The 18,941-nt window shown below is 46.1% G+C and overlaps 1 protein-coding gene across 4 annotated transcripts in view; it reads left to right on the top strand.

Annotated features, from left to right (window-relative positions):
* Window positions 1-18,941, top strand: part of adcy5 (adenylate cyclase 5) — a 47,352-nt gene that overhangs the window by 10,256 nt on the left and 18,155 nt on the right. For 3 of the 4 annotated variants that reach the window (XM_026995502.2, XM_026995503.2, XM_026995504.2), the window contains exons 2-3: window positions 13,190-13,339; window positions 13,918-14,039. In XM_026995502.2, the coding sequence (XP_026851303.2) occupies window positions 13,190-13,339; window positions 13,918-14,039 (272 nt within the window). Of the gene's footprint in view, window positions 1-7,668; window positions 7,690-13,189; window positions 13,340-13,917; window positions 14,040-18,941 lie in introns of those variants that run through there. The other variant, XM_026995505.2, reaches the window with a different exon arrangement.

Raw genomic sequence — 18,941 nt, forward strand, 5'->3', positions numbered from 1 at the left:
TCTCAATTTTCACCTTGCGCAGTCCTTAATATGGACACTGCCTAAATCTCTGCAGTTATGTCCTTATGTGTTTTAGCTTTAATGCGAAAACAATGCTCTAGGATGTACAGGAGCAGAACTTTGTGTGTGTGTGTGTCCCCGTGACTGCACATATTTTGCTCCCATATTTCCCAGACTCTCAGGGTTCACGTCTCCAGAGGCAGCCGTTTTTACCACGTCTCATGGTCCGACGCTGGTAAAAATACATTATAAGCTCAGTCTTCTACTTCCTGTTGGGACAGTTTGAGTAAAGCACTGTCGGTCAGTCCACTTGACCCCACCTGTCCCGGTGTCGTTTCTGAACAAATGGAAGATATTGTTGTAGCAGGATTATGTCTCAACGGTCTGGGAACGGTGTGTGTGTCAGCTGGTGAGTTTTCCTATCGTACTGATAACAGCTCTCAGATGACCTTTGTAGGGACCAAAATCCTTGTTATAGAGCCCAGGATTTAAATAAATAGATAGTATAAAACCCTACATGTAACCATTTTAGGTAACGATACTATTTTATAGTGTTACAGTGGTAATATATAGTAATATCACTATATTAAACCCTTAATCTTGTTATTCTTAGAGGCCCTTCTATGAGCACTACAGTGCAACATAGCAGAAACGTATTATGCAGAGTAAAAAACACAATGTACTCAGTGAATTGGGGTCAGAAGAAGCAGAAAACATCATCTTTGCGGGCTTTCTCAGACCTCTTCTGCAGCTGCGGGTTGTAGCCTTTACACTGCTCCCCAGACCTCTGTAAGTCATCTCCAGAAGGAGCCCTCCCGCCGCGGCCGGGTCTGCCGCTAGCGCGGTGCGGTGCCGGGGCTGGCGCGCGGACGGCGTGTGGAAGAAAGGGAGCGTGAACGCTTTCCCAGCTGCGCGGCTAAGGGAGACCCACGGCGAGGCCATATGTCCATGTCCCGGGATGCGTGCGGCAATCATAGGGTGTCTGCCGTGGCTTCGCGTGACAAACAACACCAGGCGCGCGCTCCGGGGGCCCTGGCTCCAAGCCGTGCTGGTGGAGAACGGAGGCAGGCGAAGGCGGCCCAGTCCGGAGCCCAGTCCGGAGCGCAGTCCGGAGCGCAGTTCGGAGCAATCGGGACGCAGACCGTGGGTGTGGCGTCAATTTTCACCTGGACTACCGTAAGAGAGCCACAGTCTCTACATGTTTGCTGAGATCATATTTGCATATCAGAATGGGGTTATATTACTTCTGATAGTTATACTGTAATAAATGCATGGCAAAACAGGAGTCCAGTCATGATGTGCGTGAGGATACAGAGATGCAAGACGGATGAGGGCCAAAATGCACGGTGCTCTTTCACCCAGGGAACCCAACTGAGCACTGTCTGTTTCACTTTTGATTGACGCCCGTGTGATTTGGCACTGGGAGGCCGGGAGAGGCACAACAACGTGGTGTTGCGTAAGGCTCACTCTTCACACCCTTTGGCGTTCCGGTCGTGACGTGGCCTGGGAAATGGGCAGAGGTTAATGAGTCGGCGAGTAGAGACCGTCGTGCTCTAGCTGACTGTTGGGAAGGAATGGGATTACGTTCCTTTTCCCTCTCTTTCGAGGGTCATTTTCTGTGAACTGTTACGCAAAGAGAACCTTCTAGATTTGTATCTAAAGTTTCTTGAGGAAGGGCACCCTTCTGATCGCTCTGTCCTTGATCCTTTCATTCACTCACTGTAGGCTTTTCCATCTTAAGTACACACGACGTTCATGCGTTATTATACTCATAACACGGTGTCATGTAAAACGCTGAAGCTAAGGCACAGTTCAGAAATCCTTCGTCTGGTTTGACGTAATGTGTGCGTTATAGCACACCATATTCGTCTTGCTGTGTCATGGTGATGTGTTTCAGCTGTGTACAGCACTTTGTTTTTTTTCCGCATGGTTTGCATTAATCCATGCAAGCTCTGGCAATGAATACCGGTGCTTATACGCTTGAGAGCATGAACAAATGCGTGCCTGTTATCACTCTCAGGTCTGAAATGAACCCGGCATGTGTTTGTTTGAACATCCCTGAAGTACCTCACCCAAAGATTACCTCAATTCGAGCATCTTGGACACGGCACGCAAAACTCCGTCATTTTTACCTCTCCGCTTTGCGTTCAGTCTGTTTGAGTACGGCAGGGGGAAAAATATGCCTCAGTCCCTTTTAAAGAAGCCAGCGTGGTGTTTTATGTTCTCTGCGTGTCATGCTAAACTGCTGCTAACAAAGAGGTTTTTGCGGCTGTTGTATGCAGGTCGAGCTTGTTTGTGCCAGCCAATGGAGATTAACCTGAGCCGAGTCACGGCACCATTGCCACGGCAACTGAACGACACCTCAACAGTCGCTCCTGCAGTTGATGGACTGGCTGGGTTGGCGAGAGAAGTCAAGATAAATATGTACTGGATACTATGAATGACTCGGCCCCCCCCCCTTGTATTCCATCTTGGCTCTTTCGCCGAAGACGTTTGGAACGCTTGCTGTGCGTCGAGTGGCGCGGGGTTCGGCACGTGCGCGCACGCGGGCATATTACCGTACGTGTTCGTGCATATGCGTGCGAGTGTCTGAGTCATTGCTCTTTTTGTACAGCGAGCTGCTTGTCTTAAGATTCGGTTTGAAATGAACGTCCCATAAATGACAGATTGTTCCGCAGAAGGGGGTCGATCCGAGGAAAGCAGTACGCGAAGCTTCTCGTTACGCTGTGGTCCAGACCGTCTCCCTCGGATCTCTCTCCAGCCACGCCTTCCTCGAGTGTTCGCGTGGAGCGCCATGCCTGCGACCAAAGGGCTCTGCGTGCCACCGTGCAGCTTGCCGAGCTCCGGGCGCCGCCGTTGACAAACGCCGTTTGAGCAGGCTGTTTAGTGACGCCCTCTCCAGCAATGCTACTACAGGGCGCCCGGGCGAGGCGCAGCTGGACGTCTGACTTGCTCTCTGCTTATGAAGTCTAATCTGGAGGATTAGACGCGCCTCTCTGAGCAGAACTTGACCGGTGCTTTAGTGGAATCCTTAAACATAAGCATGGTGGTGATCAAAGTCTGGACGCAGGCATGGAGAAGTCACAAATGTCTTCCCTCCCACACGTTATTCATGCTATTCTCAGAGCCTGTGGGTGCGCTGTGAGAATCCGCAGAGACCCAGGAAGCGCTGGGCACAGTGGCACTCTCTCTCCTCTGTAGTGCCACCAGGCCCGTGCTCCCATTGGCTGTTTGCATGGTCTGTGTACCAGCAGTTTGCATTTCTTCTAGGAACTTGTAAAACAGTAAGCTTGAGCGCATTTGGGTTCCATGTGATTTATTATACATGGCAGGCACATGACGGACGTTAAAGTGCTGAATGCTAACGGGCGACTTTGGGGCGGCTGGGCGTGAGAGCATTGGAAACATGTTAAAACATGTCCAGTGTCTGGTTCAGAATTCGTCTGTGCCAAATTTCCACTCCTTAAAGCAGGGCTGAGGTCTGAGGCTGTAGTTCAATTGTGTTTTTTGTGTGTCCAAGATCATATGAAGTCTTATTGCACAGTTTCATGGATTTTCAGTCTGAAGTTTCTGGGTTTATGCAGAGAGAGAAAAAACTGCACTCTGCACCTCAGTAGATGGGCGAATCCACTGACCTGTGGATTCCTAAAGCTTTCACTCTCCTAGGAGAGGCTGCATTCCTGGTATATTACTCCAAGTTCTAAACTTGTGGCATGTCACCAGGGTCTCACTAATGCAGTAAATGGAATGGATGTTCGCTATACAAGCCATTTGTTTGTCAGCGTAAGTGCCCATGACGAGGATTTGCGTTGCACCTTGTTAGAGCTAGTCTGCGCTAGCAGCTTTTGCGCTCCGTAATATGGACTTGGCAGCTCAAAACAATGCTGCCCACTGCCCACATGTCTGCCCACATGTCTGTCCACATGTCTGCCCCACTGCAAGTGTAATCCATTAAGCATCAAAAGGCGAAACGTGAATTCTGAAAAGACGTTAAGCACTTAACTCTAAAAATAGATTTGCTGTTTATCTCTGACTTTGCCTCAGCGGTTGCCATGAAAACAGCAATTCAGGCTGTTTCCTTGCTCCCATGATGTTTTTCCTGTGTGCATTAATTTTAGCGCAGAATTGTACAACATATTAATAAACACACAGAAGCATCTATTTTTCTGGAAGAGTTAAAATGGAATGATTTTCTGGCAAAGGTTTGCTTTCAACACTGATGGCGCATAGATGTCTTTATACCTGGTACTGTAAGTAAGATCAAGAACTTAAAACTACTATTATTTCTGAATATTAATCATGTAAAACATTTAAATATATGAGGGATGGGCTAATAATAGTGATAAAGATTTGTGCTTTTAAGTCGTTTGGAGTGCAGTGCCGACCTGCTCTGGTTGGCATCCCATTTCTAGAGTTTGTGTGTGTTTTTCCATGCACTTTGTTTGTGTGCATGTTGCATTATTGCACAAGTTTTTAAAGACTGCTGAAACAATTTTTGGAGTCATACATCATAAAGAGGTTCAGGAACCAATCCCAAAATTAGTATATTTTTTGAAAGCAAAATATAATTGTTACTTTTTCTTTTATTAATTTTTGTTTACAGTATTATATTATTCATTCTCTTTAGTTTTTATTTATGTAATTTATATGGTGTTTTAATGTGTAAATAAACACAAACTGCCCAAAGGTTATTTGCAGCAGAGGAAGACTAGCAGAAAAACAAACAAATAAATCACCACTAAATTTAAGAACCCAAAACATTTACCACTGTATACTGAGTAAATCATATGACTGCAAGTGACATTTACATTACTGTGTAGTTCTGAACAGCGATTCATTGATTCAGTTGTCAGCTTTTCCCCTCGGTGTATTGGAGACTCCAGGCCCAGGATGTTGTACTGGTTGGTTTGGCTGTTGCTAAGAGAGACACTGATTAGGATGGAGACAGTGATGGGTATCTAGGAGGACAGAAGACCCATTGTGGTCTGATGTGTTTGATCCCTGTTGCTCTGCCTCTGTTCTGAATAAGGAAAGTGCCTTAGGAGTGTGCACATGTTGCAGCGCAGAAAAACCACATATCCCATGATCCTGTTCTCTTTATGACTCTCTGACTTGGGGATTTCTCAGGAGGGCACGCCACCGTAAAGGGAGTGTACGTGTGCAGTACAATGTTGCAAAATTTGTCCGTTTTTCTTCTGCTTTTTCAGTGCTTGGACAGAATCGGAACAATTTGTGATCAGAGTGTTGACCTGTTCTGACAAAAGAGGAGCGCTGTGGGCTCATCCTGGGCATCCGCGAGGAGCGCCTCGCTTTGCGTGAACTGCGTGATCGGTTTCATAGCTGGTCGCATTTCTGGCAGTGTGGGAAGAGCACATGACGCTGCCTTCCCTGACATCACCCAGCGGGGTACCTGCCAACCACACAAGGTTCTCCCAGCTTAACTACACTTAAAGCGCCCGAAGAAAGCAGCGGACGGGGGGTGTTTTGTGTGCTCGGCCTGGAACACACTTTCCCTTTGTCTTCATGCACTTTTACGGAAAACTAAACTGTGTCCAGATCTGTTGGTCCGCTGCGCACCTTCATAAACAAAAACACAACCATTATTTCCATAGCCTCACATTTAAATTGAAAATCGCTGCAACTGCCTACTTCCTCGCTGGTGCCAAATGCAAATGACCGTCAGCTGGTTCTATGAGAGCGTGGCTTTAGTTTAGGAAGCATCTCTGTCCGTGGGCTGTGCTGCCCTTTGACCTGGTCTTCCATAACCACGATCCCAGAGTCTGGCAGGGCTGTGGCCTTGTGCTTCTGGAGTCTGCCTAACAACCAGGCTGCAGTAGCATAGAGGCCCCATTGAGAGGCTCCCTGAAGGCAAGAAATGACCAGAACAGCCAGTCAAATACGTGGTGGTCCCTGTGCCATTTTTTAAATGGAAATAAATATATGTATATATAAAAAATGAGAAACAAGGGGGTCGTCATGATGATGTGGGGACCCTCATGATATTTAGGACTTCTGAAGGCTAATGTGTCTTTCTGGGTGTTTGTACTGCTGGACAACTGCCTGTTTTCCATTCAAAATACCCGGCTTGAAGGCCACAATGTTTGTTTGCCTTATAATGTTTTAATAGGTTTGCTACCTTTTAAACTACAGGTAGTCTCACAAGAATGGCACCGATGGACACGTGTTCATTAATAACGGATGAAAAAGCCCGACAGAGCTGGTGCTGCTCTGTGCTGCAAACACTGCCCAGTTGAACAGAGAACTGTGTTCTCAAGCGGTGTAAAGGTTGCCCAACAGTTGCAATCCTGTTTATCAGGAGCGGAGCACTATCAGAATGTACCAGCTGCTGCTTTACATAAAGCATATGAGCCTTTCATAGCCATAGCACAGACCCCTGTGAACGATCCCTGGCAGTGAGGTGCAATGCAAGTGATATAGTTTACACTGCCGTTCAGTTTGATGACAGAATTTAGACAGGAACACAGTTTAACTGAAGAGAAATGGTATGTTTGGTTTCAGGGAGGCAGAGTTTTCTAGTTCTCATCCGAAAACCGCCGAAACATTCAAAAGGGTTCCAAACTCAGCAACACGGGGATAGAAATGTCAGGGAAAAATCTTGTGGGTAAAGGTATGACTCTGTGTTAGAGTTATAAGTCCTAGTTGGCTCAGCGAACCTAATAGTGAGTTCAGTAACCTCTGCAGGAAAAAGTATACTTAATATTCTGAGACCGGAGTGACGAATGCTTTTCTGTTTTGAAATTCAGGGACTTGTAGTTGGTGCCCTGAGACCATGCGACGTGACTGCTCCCCCTCCACGTTTCATCCGGCTAGCACAGGAAGTGACGGTAGTAATTCACAGTGGAATGTCGGCAGGTTCGTCTGTCTTTGTCTCCATTCACAGCCTCTGCCACATGTTCATTCGGAAAGATGGAGTGGTAGAGTTAGGCAGCCATCTTTGTCAGTTCTTCGGCCAGCTGTAGAAGCCACATTGATGACGCAGAGTGTGTGTGTGTGTGTGTGTGTGTGTGTGTGTGTGTGTGAAATGTTATTTTTATGATCGTAATGAATAGCCTCTAACTTTGTTACGTCGTCTTCGATTTTAATAGGATTATGATCAGGGCGGTTGAGGGCGATGACATTCATTAGCACATCACGTCTGCTAAAGTTTAACAGCATGATTGTGGTTAGCGTCACCTAGCAACAGCTTGTCTCGTGGAGAATTGTCCTGCCCGTTTTGAGTGGGATCGGCAGCCGTGTCTGTGACGGAGGCGTACCTGGGGGACCTCTCCCTCCCTCTCTCTCTCTCTCTCTCTCTCTCTCTCTCCCTCCCTCTCTCTCTCTCTCTCCCTCCCTCTCTCTCTCTCTCTCCCCCTCTCTCTCTCTCTCTCTCTCCCCCTCTCTCTCCCTCTCTCCCCCTCTCTCTCTCTCTCTCCCCACATCCCTGCTTGAAATGGCAGCCGTGACACAGGAATGCGGGCCAAGGGCTCGTCGGGGGGAAAGTTCGGGTAGCACGGCATGAGGGTCAGCATGGGCGGGGCATGCCGTCCAATGACCCGTCGCTCGGCCGAGGAGTTCCGGGTGCTCCGAACACAGGAGTGGAAGGAACATGGAATGGAGAAGTAGGAGCTTACATACAGTAGGGCTGGCGGAGTCCCCGTACGGATACGGAATGTGGGCGAAAGGGTGAAAGTGAGCGATGTCAGGATAAGCATGCATCACTAACAAATGTCAGTAGATTACATTTGGGTATATATGTGGGTGCCATGCGATTTGAGACACTAGGTGGAATTGTATTTAGTGACTGTTCAGAGTGGTTGTATCCTGGGTGCAGTACAGAAGGTCCCCGTTGTAGCAGTCTACAGTTCTGAAGACAACTGTGCAGCTGTAGGACAGGTCTTGTTTACAGTGGACTGTAGTAATGTGTTAATTGAGACGAAGAGATGAGGTGATGTTTGGAACAGGTCCAGTTTCTCCGTTACTCGGCAGTCTTGACCCAGCCTTCTTCTGAGTCAGGCTTGGGACATAGTAAATGCACTCCGCTGTGTTCCTTTGTTAAGTGAAATGTTTGCGTCTTCTTAAATGCTTTTTCATGGTAATCGTCAGACTGAATTGATATATGTTACTTCGTGAAGGAAAGATAATCACCTCTAGTCTCTGAGAATAACATGGCCGGCTTTGTTCCTGAGGTAATCCCGGCCACGCGGGCTCTATTTCTTGCGTACTGATTTTATCAGTACACTGCTCAGTGTCCTCTGCCTGGCTTATGACTTTTCTTCACATTAAGTCAGGAAATCATCACAATAGCTAATGAGTGGATTTACTCGAGAGATGCATATTCATCCCTTTGGCTCCCGTGCCTGGCACAGATGGAAGGAACTGATGCTCCGTGGAAACTCTCGTCAATGATATGTTTTCCCTGTTGACTTGAGAAGCGGACCAAAAAAAAAAGGCTCCACGGTTTCGAGCTGAGAGTGCAACGTTTGCATCGGTTTGTAGAATAATGTGCCTCGTAGCACACGTCTTCCCTTTTAGACAGTGCTTTATGTCACGAGCTCTCTGATCCACTCCCAGTCCTGACGTATTTACACAGCAACCTGAATTTACATTTTGTGGTGCAAAATTGTGTGTGTGGGAATTTGTGCATTTGACCTTTTTTTTTACATCTGTTCCCCTCCCTTGTGAACACTCCTTTTTATGATGTGCATCAAATGGTACATTGTTCATCAAATAAAATTAATCCTGCTATTGACCAGTAACTTGCATATAATCTTTTACAAGCTCTAAGTATAGTACAGTATACTAGCACATACCAGTGTTTATGGTTATGGCTAGGCTGTTTAGTGCGTGTTTAAGGACGCATGGATGGCCATGACCCCTGCGCCATGTCTAGATTTGATTTCCCCCCAGAATACTTCAAAGAGTGCTTCATCGTCAAACTACGATCATGGGACATTAAAGGCCTCAGGCTGAGGTCACAATAAAAGCTAATGGTCTCGTTTTGCGTCATTTTTTGATACTTATTGACGTGCGCAAGTTATTTCCAAATACCTAATCATTACGAAGTTAGCTGAATTGGTCACGTCTGCAACTAGACCCTCATCAAACCTCCCTTATTTACACAAGCTGTTTCTAATTTTGTGTTGGACTTTAATGTGTGTAATTTAGATGTGGCTGTAGGCATGCAATGTTTCTGTATCTGTCTGTTTTGGAAAGTTTACTTGCATACCTGTTTATCAATACACAGTTGTTTCTTATTGTTGTGGAAGGAAATTGGATTGAGGAACCCACTACGGACATCAAAGAACCCTAAAGCTCAGCACATCGTGTGATTGATCATATGACTGATGTTTTCAGCAATGATATGGAGGGAGGGTTTTTTTTGTTTTTTTTTTTGAAGTGGAAGATGAAAAATTGAAATGCTTTTTCTTCTTCTTGTCCATGGGCCCGGCGACCCTCTTCAAAGGCGTGACTCAGAAAGTGACATTTGGCATCCCAGTAGGATCAGCGCCATCAGGCGTCACACTAAAGCTGGTCCCAGGGTGGTGTGGATGTGAGGGACCTCTTCGGGACACAGCTGGAGAGACATGGTCCAATAAAAGAATGGACTCATTTTGTGAGGACTAATATATGCTACATCCCAGAATTTTGGCCTGTGCTACAGAAACCATGGCTTTTATTACTACGTGTTACCTCTGGCTTCCTCTATAGGCTCCAAGGGGAACAGCGGTATATGTTGGACAGTGTAGACAATACTGTAAATATGAACAAGGTTTCAAGGGATAGGTAGGGGATAATGTTACAGGTGGACGTTTGCGTGTTTTAGTCCAATGTTCACTTTAGCAAAATACTCTTGCCTTCAAGACGCTGGCCCACAGTTATGTGCTGGGTTAATATACTACTGGTTGTTATTGTTCTGTATGGTCCTACTGGATATTATATTTCATTTTATTTGCTGGGAAGAAGCAAAGGCCCACACTGCCTCCATTCCAGAGCAGCAACTCTTTAAAACAGATTTGGCTGGTGGTGCTGCACCTTTCCTGACCAAGAAAGACACAGCTGTGCTGCAACAAGCTTTTACCAGAAATAAATCCTCCCGTGGAACAGAACACCATCGACACTGACCGATCAGTTAACTCGAAAAGCCTCGCCCTGTTCCTCTTTGCGCTACTTACTGAAGTACTGAACGGTACTGAAGAGGCCCGAGGAGAAAACGTGGACACGGTCAAGCAAATATTGTGTTGCGCGTCACTTTGCTCTGTGTGGGGTTTTTTTGTTTTGTTTTGGCGGTTTTTTGTTTTTTTTATCCCACCAGCAATGATTAATCGTTACTTAAAATTTCTTCGTGCAGCGCCCGGTCTGTTCCCTGGTTACTGCCCGTGAGGCACCACACTTCTGTAAACACGGCCCCTCTGTTCAGTGAGACATGCTGCTTGCCGTGAGTGTTTTGGAGCAGTGCTGTCTGTCTGGGTCTGTTCACACTTATGACTGGCACCATGGCTTCATAGTGAGATGTTGTGTTTACTACCATAATCCAACTGGTGCAATGAAAGAGGCCCAAGATATTTACTATTCATGCATATTTGGCATGTTTATTTTCATATTTGATTGAATATGATTGGTTAAACCTGTTTTCCAAAGAGAGGAGTTATGTGTCATGTTAAATGTATATTTGGTGTTTGCTTCCTGTTGGTTTTTTCAATTATGTAGCCAATTAGGTTGGTTTCCTTGTAAAATGAAGTTTCTGGACTGTTCTGGACTGTTCATGAGGAACATTTTTGCCTGTGCTTGAGACATTTCTGCATAAAGTACCTGCCTTGGTGTACAACACAAATAAATACATTAATACATGAATCGTGCATAAACATATCAACAGATTTGGGTCCTAGTGTGATGTTTGGTATAATTAACAATTAATTAAGCAGATAAAATGCATATGGGGGTGACAAACCTTAAGGACCAGTCTTGAAGGAAGATTTTTGCTGAGGTAAAGGATCTTCAAGAGTACTTGGTTAGATGTAGGATGAGAACTGCTGTCTGGATACAGTAGACAGTAGACATTGGACTCCAATGTTATTAAGCCTCTTTAAGCCATGGTCTGTGTCTGCTGGAACTCCATGGAAGACGTGTGTGACCCCAGGTGATCCCATCTGAAAGTGGACAACACCCAGACTTGAAAAATACAGTGAAGGAGTCCGAAACGTGGAGATTTTTTGTTCAGAGAACCTGATATCCCTTTAAGGAAAGATGCCTCTTGACATTGTGACGGCACATTAGAAGCAGGTGGTATGTGTGTGTCAAGGGGTGTATCAAGGGTAGGGCCTTCAGAAATGCTCTCCTGTTTAATGTCCTCTAGATCACGTAGACGAGGGCCGTTCTTCCGTTGCATCGTGGTTTTAACCAACAGCAATCAAACGCTTGAGTAATTATCACATTGGAAGCACTCAGTGTTAAGATGACGCTCTTAACATGATGAAGTTTTTGGGAGACGTGGCTCAAATGTCTATACTCTGGAATAATACTGTGAAAGGCCTAACAGATGACATGTTTCTGTGGCAGATAAGCTGGTGTTCCCTTCCATTTTCCTGCTCTCTCTCTAATGAGTGTCTCACTGTTCATCGTAGCCTTGCCAGAGGAAGTCATCAGGTAGTGGGACCATAGCGGTCAGGTTGACCCGTTTTCTTTTCATATTACAATTGCACACGAATGAGCTTGATGGAGAATTACGCTGAAGCACTAGCCATTAAACGTCATGGGGTCGTTCTGGTGGTATCCTTACAGGCTACACTTGCCCGGTCATGGGTGTTACAGAAATTGCGTGTTTTTTTTTGTGTTTGGTTTTTTTTTCCCCCCCCATTTTGGTCAAAGTTGGTAATTGGTCAAAACCAGTTTACTGCTTATATCTGATCTGTGATCAGCCCAACGAGAAAATGACGTGGAAGAAGATATAAAACATATGTAAATGTAATGTAAATGTTGTGAGGAAACATTTGCTTCTGAGATCTAATCAGTGATGCCAAATTCAAAGTTCCTTGATGGCTATTTCTCCCTCAGGAATTATAACCAGGCGTTTCTGTTATATGCTGTATGGAACAGTGTCGTTGCGCTCATGTAACCTGTGAAGATGTAGCTGGAATGATTGGAATAGAATAAAGGCTAGAAGGAAAGAAAGAAAATGTCTTTTCCCAGTGATTTCAGTTCAGACAGAATGGACAGAGTTGTGGGCTGATGATACAAGCGCTTTCCCATTTCTGGGAAGAAATAATCTCTCAAGAGAAAGAAATCATAAATCACAATAATGAAGGTCGTATCGTTTGCGCGAATTGAAGAAAGAACAGTAGACACATCCTGATCAGGGCCCTCTTGTGCTGTAGGATTTATTGGGTTTGAAACCATAAACTTGATATTTATCTTCGTATAGCTGTTTTTGTGTTCCAATGATATAGCATATACACTTGCTAGTTAGCAGAAATAGATTACTTATCTCGGGGCAATAAAAGCTTTTTACTGACTCTAGAAGATTTGAAATTTTGCAGAAATTTAAACAGCTGTTTTATGTATCCTTCCTGCCAGCAAAATTCCACTGAGATTTCAGTCTGTCTTTAAAACTGGCCCTGCCTAACCTAAGTACATTTTGTTCCAGATGGTTTCAAATCCTTCCATGTTTCTATGAATGCAGAAATATATGCAGATATCTTCACATGACCTATGTTGGGCTCATGGGCCTCATGTTGAGAGAGGGAGGGAGGGAGAGAGAGAGGGAGAGAGTGAGAGAGAGAGAGAGAGAGAGAGAGAGAGAGAGAGAGAGAGAGAGACAGACAGACAGACAGACAGACAGACACACCACCTTGGGCTAAGATAAACTAAGGTTAGCAGACGCTATGCAGCCAGTGCTACCTCCTGGCTTATCAATCCCTCTCTAGTGAACATCATATTTTTTAATGTTTTCCCTTCTTCTTGTCTTAGTAACTGGAATAATGTGCACCGTGTACAAGCCAATTCTCCAGAGTGGTGAGGCAGTCTGTTTGATGTATCTATATTAAACTTCCCTACTGCTGTTTCCCCTCTGTCCACGTCATCTTTATGTGCATTCCGGAACAGCTGGAAAGAAGCCACTCCCGGCTCAGTTTAGCCCATCTTCCCGTCGGGTTTCCTCCTAAGTTCCGTGCCTCTGTCTCCCGTCTCTTCCCAGCTCGTGTCCAATGTGCTCATCTTCTCCTGCACCAACATGGTGGGCGTGTGCACGCACTACCCTGCGGAAGGCTCTCAGAGACAGGCCTTCCAGGAGACCAGGGAATGCATCCAGGCCCGTCTTCACTCACAACGGGAGAACCAGCAGCAGGTAAGGCGGTAGTGCGCCCCACGCTTCCCGGCCACCAGGGGCCGACGACGCTGTTGCGACGACGAGGGTCTGGTTTCTATGACCGGTGCCTGCATCAGTCGCGATTGTTTCCCCAAATAGACACTAACTGAAAACAGGAAAGGGTGGGGTTCATACGCACAAGTTGCGTGATGTGACTTCCTAATTGCCCTTGAACGGAGCGCTCTGAGACCCCGCTGATGTTGGGGAATACAGCCAGTGTGTACGTAGTTAGGGAGTGTGGCGTAACAAAAGACAGCACAGGTCGAAGCCGGGCTCAAGACATGACACGCGGAGAGATCCGCGCTCGTGCTTCACCACGGCCTCTCTGGGCAGTACAGGCTGCGTAGAACTGACCCCAGATCATTGCTATCTAGTCTCCCCGTGAGATATTCCGTGCATGCTGCCATGGCGCCCGTGGCTGGCCCAGCGTCACCGCAGCAGGGCATGACGGGTAGAGAAGCAGGGCCGAGCGAGATGGAGCTCCTCTGGTTTGTGTTGTCGTTTGTTTTTCTACCCCTTGCTCTGTCACACGCTCCATCTCTCCCCCACATTCGCAGGAACGCCTCCTGCTCTCTGTACTGCCCCGACACGTCGCCATGGAGATGAAAGCCGACATAAACGCCAAGCAGGAGGATATGATGTTTCACAAGATCTACATTCAGAAGCATGACAACGTGAGGTAGGAGACAGTCCGAGCCCAGCCACGCCTTAGACCCGCCCCCTGGAGGGCCGCGTTAGAATTCACGTCCTCCAGAAGGGACACGCCTTCAGCTTCCTGTGGCTGGTGGCCTGTTTTCTTCTTTAGTGATTCTCGTATAGAAAATCTTAATGTACTTCTTATCTATTTATAAAGCACTGGGCTTAAAGGACCAAATAACTGGTATATGATGAATGAAATGGAAAAATAAATTATATATATATATATATATGGCTTTAAAAGCTTTTAATGAAAATGTATCAAGATATCTGATTATGAAGTAGAGATATCTGATTACCCAGTGGAGTTCGTTAAGAAATGTTTAGGGACAATTCACAGCTGCTGGTAGCTTCCTTGCTAGTGCAGATGTTAATCTGAAAACTCTCATTCTAATTAATGAAATGATTTTGCAACAGGTTTAATTCGTTCACTAATGTTCAATTTTTTGCCTTAAACACCAGTTTTGACTGTTTCAAAAATTATTTTAAATGATTTATACTTATAAGCATACTGTGTTCATTTTCGTACAGTGCTGGATGTTTGAAGGCAAGGTCGTGCGAAACTATAGTTCAGACATGCCTGACATGTTTGTAGGTTTATGTTTAATGTTTGTTCTTTTATGCCCCAGGCTCTGTGTGCTGTATAATAAGTAGTCTACTCCTTCATCACATGTCCCCTAGTTCACACAGGCACATTTTGTTCTGTAATGGCCTTTCCTTTATCCAACCTATTGTCTGCCTACACACACGCACACACACACACACACACACACACACACACAAGCAAGCACACGTACACACTCTTTCTGCAATACATTATAGAAATGTGTGGTAGAACACAAATGATTTAGTAGCCTGATTACCAGAGACACTAATCTCTTAAATTATAGTTTTTATGTCACGGCCCTGATTTTTGGAGATTTTTTGGAAATGTATTTTCTAGTGTCTTCTCTTTTTTTTCTCTACCTAAAATGTCAAAGGAGGAAAAAGTATTTGATTGAAAAGGTTAGGCAGAAAGCTTGCATACACTAAATTTAAAACACTTCTACTGTCTGCTCTTTTGTTGTGAGTTTTTCTCTAGTTAAAGTATATATCTGACATCGTTTTTAATCGGAATGTCCTCACGCTCCAAAACTCTGGATGATCGGTTGCTACGGCCAGGAAACCGCATCCTTAGCGCCATCTTGTGGCAGGCGAAGGTACAACACCCATACTTACCATATACATCTGAACACGATATAGTCTTGCTCATTACTCTTGTCCAGAGTAGCTGAACAATAAACAAGCTGACAGGAAATAGTAACTCCCATCCTGCTGTCTCTTCTGCCACAAACAATTACAACAAAGATGAAAAATGGTGCAAAGTCCAGTGATTTTAGGACTCTTTATGCTCAGGGCTTTCTCCCCAGATGTGCAGGCGTCTTAGCTGTTCCCGAGAACTCAGAGTTGGGGATATATTGTCCGATTCTGGGGCCCCTCAGATTCGTCTCATCACCTAAGTGCAAATGGCATTATGTCCTCTAATCCTCTCCAGCTGCTTCGGTAATCACAGCCTAATCGAATCAGTCAACTCCACCTGTTCTGGACACGCGCGCGCGCACACAGGCGGTCCGAGACGAGAATTTCAGCCAGGTAGCCCGTGTTTTTTACCCTCTGTCAGATGAGAAGTAGTCCACAATAAATCCACAAAAGCTACTCACGTTCATCACAGTGAACGGTGCTCAAGTTCGTACATTTTGCTGGTGAAATCAAAATGTATTTATTGATGGTGCTTTTTACAACAGATGCTCGTCTTCTGCTTGCGTGTTGACTGGGTGAAATGCAAGTTATAGAAATAAAATAGTTAAAAAGTTACAAAACTAGTTGTTTGAAAGAAATGGTTATGTTTGCATTTTTTTTCTATATACCCAAGAGAGCATCTGTATTTTCTTTACACAAATATTCATGTGGCTAGTCGAGTCATTTTAGGCTACAAGTGTAAGTAACTCAGTTGTGGTATAAAACCAATGGCATTTGGTCATGAACCATTTCTCTGTTACTGCCTTTTTCAGAAAGCGTCATCATATGTTCACAAAGAATTTAAGGGTGTAGACATTAGAAACAGGGACTGGTATGCCAGAGAAACCTTGAAACAGTAGTTGTTATGTAAGCTCCCTGCCACAAATGTGCTTGTTATTATCAAAAATACATAGAAAGGAGTTTAAATCAAACAAGCTGGCCTATACCTGTGCATGCTAACATTTTTTCCCTTGTTCCATGAACTAATGGGCCACATCAGTGGAGCCACTGGGAAATTTTCATTGCCTTCCAGTACATTATTACATATATGCCAACACCCATCATCCTGATTCTAAGCCAACATATTCCTTTGTGTATAAGCAAAACGGGGGAAAAACCCAATTACCTTTCCTGTAAGGGTAATATGTTTTTCAAGCTCACACTTAGAAGTGGAAAGGTGTAATGGTCCCAACCCTGAGGCCTGATGCACGCCGTCCTGCGCAAGCATCGCTGCTGCTCAGGGATTATTGCTCGCTCAGCTTGTCTGGTTTCATGGTCAACGTCCTGCAAGGCCCTGCTGCGCACCAGACGGAGGACGGGAACGCGGGAACAGCTCCTGCCGGCGTCTCTGGCCATGGAGAAGTAAAGGGAGAAACACATCGGGGCAGTTTAGCTTCTGTGCTGGGGTGCAGCAGGCTCCTACATCTCTGTTTCTCCTCCCAAAAAGGTCCCTCAACAAGAAGGCTGATCCTCCCCCCAGCCTAATGTTAAGCGTTCTGTGAGGAGCATGCACTCTCTCATCTGCTTAGGTGGAATATTGACAGGTCTGTTCCTGGAGTACATAGATTTCCTAGTTAACGCGGACGGCGATGTAACCGGTTTGTTCTCGTTCTTGACTGAGGCCCACGCAGGGACACGTGTAGAGAAGCCCATGCAGACGGGTGAGAGTGCCGGATGAGGGGAAAGCAGACGGACGAACCGTATGTAGCACCGGCTGCTCCTAGGAGGCATGAAAACAAAGGAATTGGCAGACTGCAGTGGTTCAGATTAATGACAACGCACAAAAGGTTTTGATAGGCAGAGTGCGAGACACAGGGGGATTGAGAGGCTGTTGCTCAGAGGCAAAACATCGCGGTCATTCCTGACAACGCTACGTGTGTCTCAGATATCAGTCTGTCTGTTTGGTCGCTTCACAGTGGTTTGTGTATTTTTATTTAGCTCCCAATCCCTGCCCCAAGATCCTGTATTTTCCGGGGCAGTGCCAGCAGTGTGGAAGCACGAGGCATTTCCTAATCAAATGATCACACAGCGTTGCTGAATGCTGGGCAGGTCACTTGACTTTCTGCATGGCCCTCAAGCCTTAACAGTGTATCACCATCACACTTTGAAGGACGTATAGACAGACGGGGGGGCGGGGCAGTTCAGTACACCGGCTCAGGCTTGAGCTCCGCACACATTTATATCCGGAAATGCAGCAGTGACAAGCAGCATGTTCAGGGCGGAGTCAGTGGGCGGTCAGGTGCATGTTCAGGGCGGAGTCAGTGGGCGGTCAGGTGCATGTTCAGGGCGGAGTCAGTGTGAGGTCATGCATGTTCAGGGCGGAGTCAGTGTGAGGTCATGCATGTTCAGGGCGGAGTCAGTGGGCGGTCAGGTGCATGTTCAGGGCGGAGTCAGTGGGCGGTCAGGTGCATGTTCAGGGCGGAGTCAGTGGGCGGTCAGGTGCATGTTCAGGGCGGAGTCAGTGGGCGGTCAGGTGCATGTTCGGGGCGGAGTCAGTGGGCGGTCAGGTGCATGTTCAGGGCGGAGTCAGTGGGCGGTCAGGTGCATGTTCAGTGCGGAGTCAGTGTGAGGTCAGGTGCATGTTCAGGGCGGAGTCAGTGGGCGGTCAGGTGCATGTTCGGGGCGGAGTCAGTGGGCGGTCAGGTGCATGTTCAGGTGAGATTTATTCAGTAAAGGACACGTTAGCAGGTGCTCAAGTGGTTGGGAAATGAAAGTCTTGACAGTAGCAGCATCACAGGGTCAGGGGTCAGGACCTCTGGAGCCCAGCAGCTGATTTGACCCATGAACACACACTATGGGGTTGTGTTGTGTTAGCAGGAAGTGTTATTCTTTTTGGCTGGAGCTGAAGTTGGAGCTGTTTGTGTGCTGACCCACTGAGGCATCCGTCAACAGCTTCCTTGATGACAGGCCAAGGCTATCGGTGGCTCTCGTTTCCTGCTATTTGTTATCAAGTTCATTTTTCTGTCAGCGCATGGGTCAGACTAATTCCATTTGTTTTATGGCAAAGTGTAAACACAACTGACAGTGATACTGCCAACACAGTCATTTAATATCATCACTGCAATAAATCAGGGATTTAAATATAATTTACATTTTTTGTCATCCTGCCCGGCATTGTACACAACGGTTACTCTGCTGTGGCTTATGTGAGTTAGAATATATTTTGCTTTATACTGTTAGCAGCATTAGGTCAGATGTAGCTTTTGAAAGATATCTGAGATGTCTGCGGCACCCTGGGGCTCTTTAGATGGCAGGCTGTCAGCTTGAAGCACTTTCACGCGGCGCGTGAGCCACAGGGAGCCGATGTCCCTGACCTGACCTGACCTGACCTAGCCTGGCCACCTTATCTCTGTGCTTCGCTGTGGCCCAAAACATCCACCTCATTCTCTCCCAACGTTTGATCAGGAGCTCTGGTGGTGAAGCGCACTGCTGTAGGAGAGGTGTCAGAGTTCACTTGTGTGTGAGTGCTATTAGTATTTCAGAAGGTTTTGATGAAAACTGTCAAAGATCTAGAAGTGACCTGTTCAGAAAAGTTGCCAAATCGGCCAGACAAGGAATTAAGCTTATTAACTTTCGCATAGTTAACTAATGTTAGTTATCCTGAGGT

This window comes from Electrophorus electricus, chromosome 25, assembly GCF_013358815.1.
Source record: "Electrophorus electricus isolate fEleEle1 chromosome 25, fEleEle1.pri, whole genome shotgun sequence".
NCBI lineage: Eukaryota > Metazoa > Chordata > Actinopteri > Gymnotiformes > Gymnotidae > Electrophorus > Electrophorus electricus.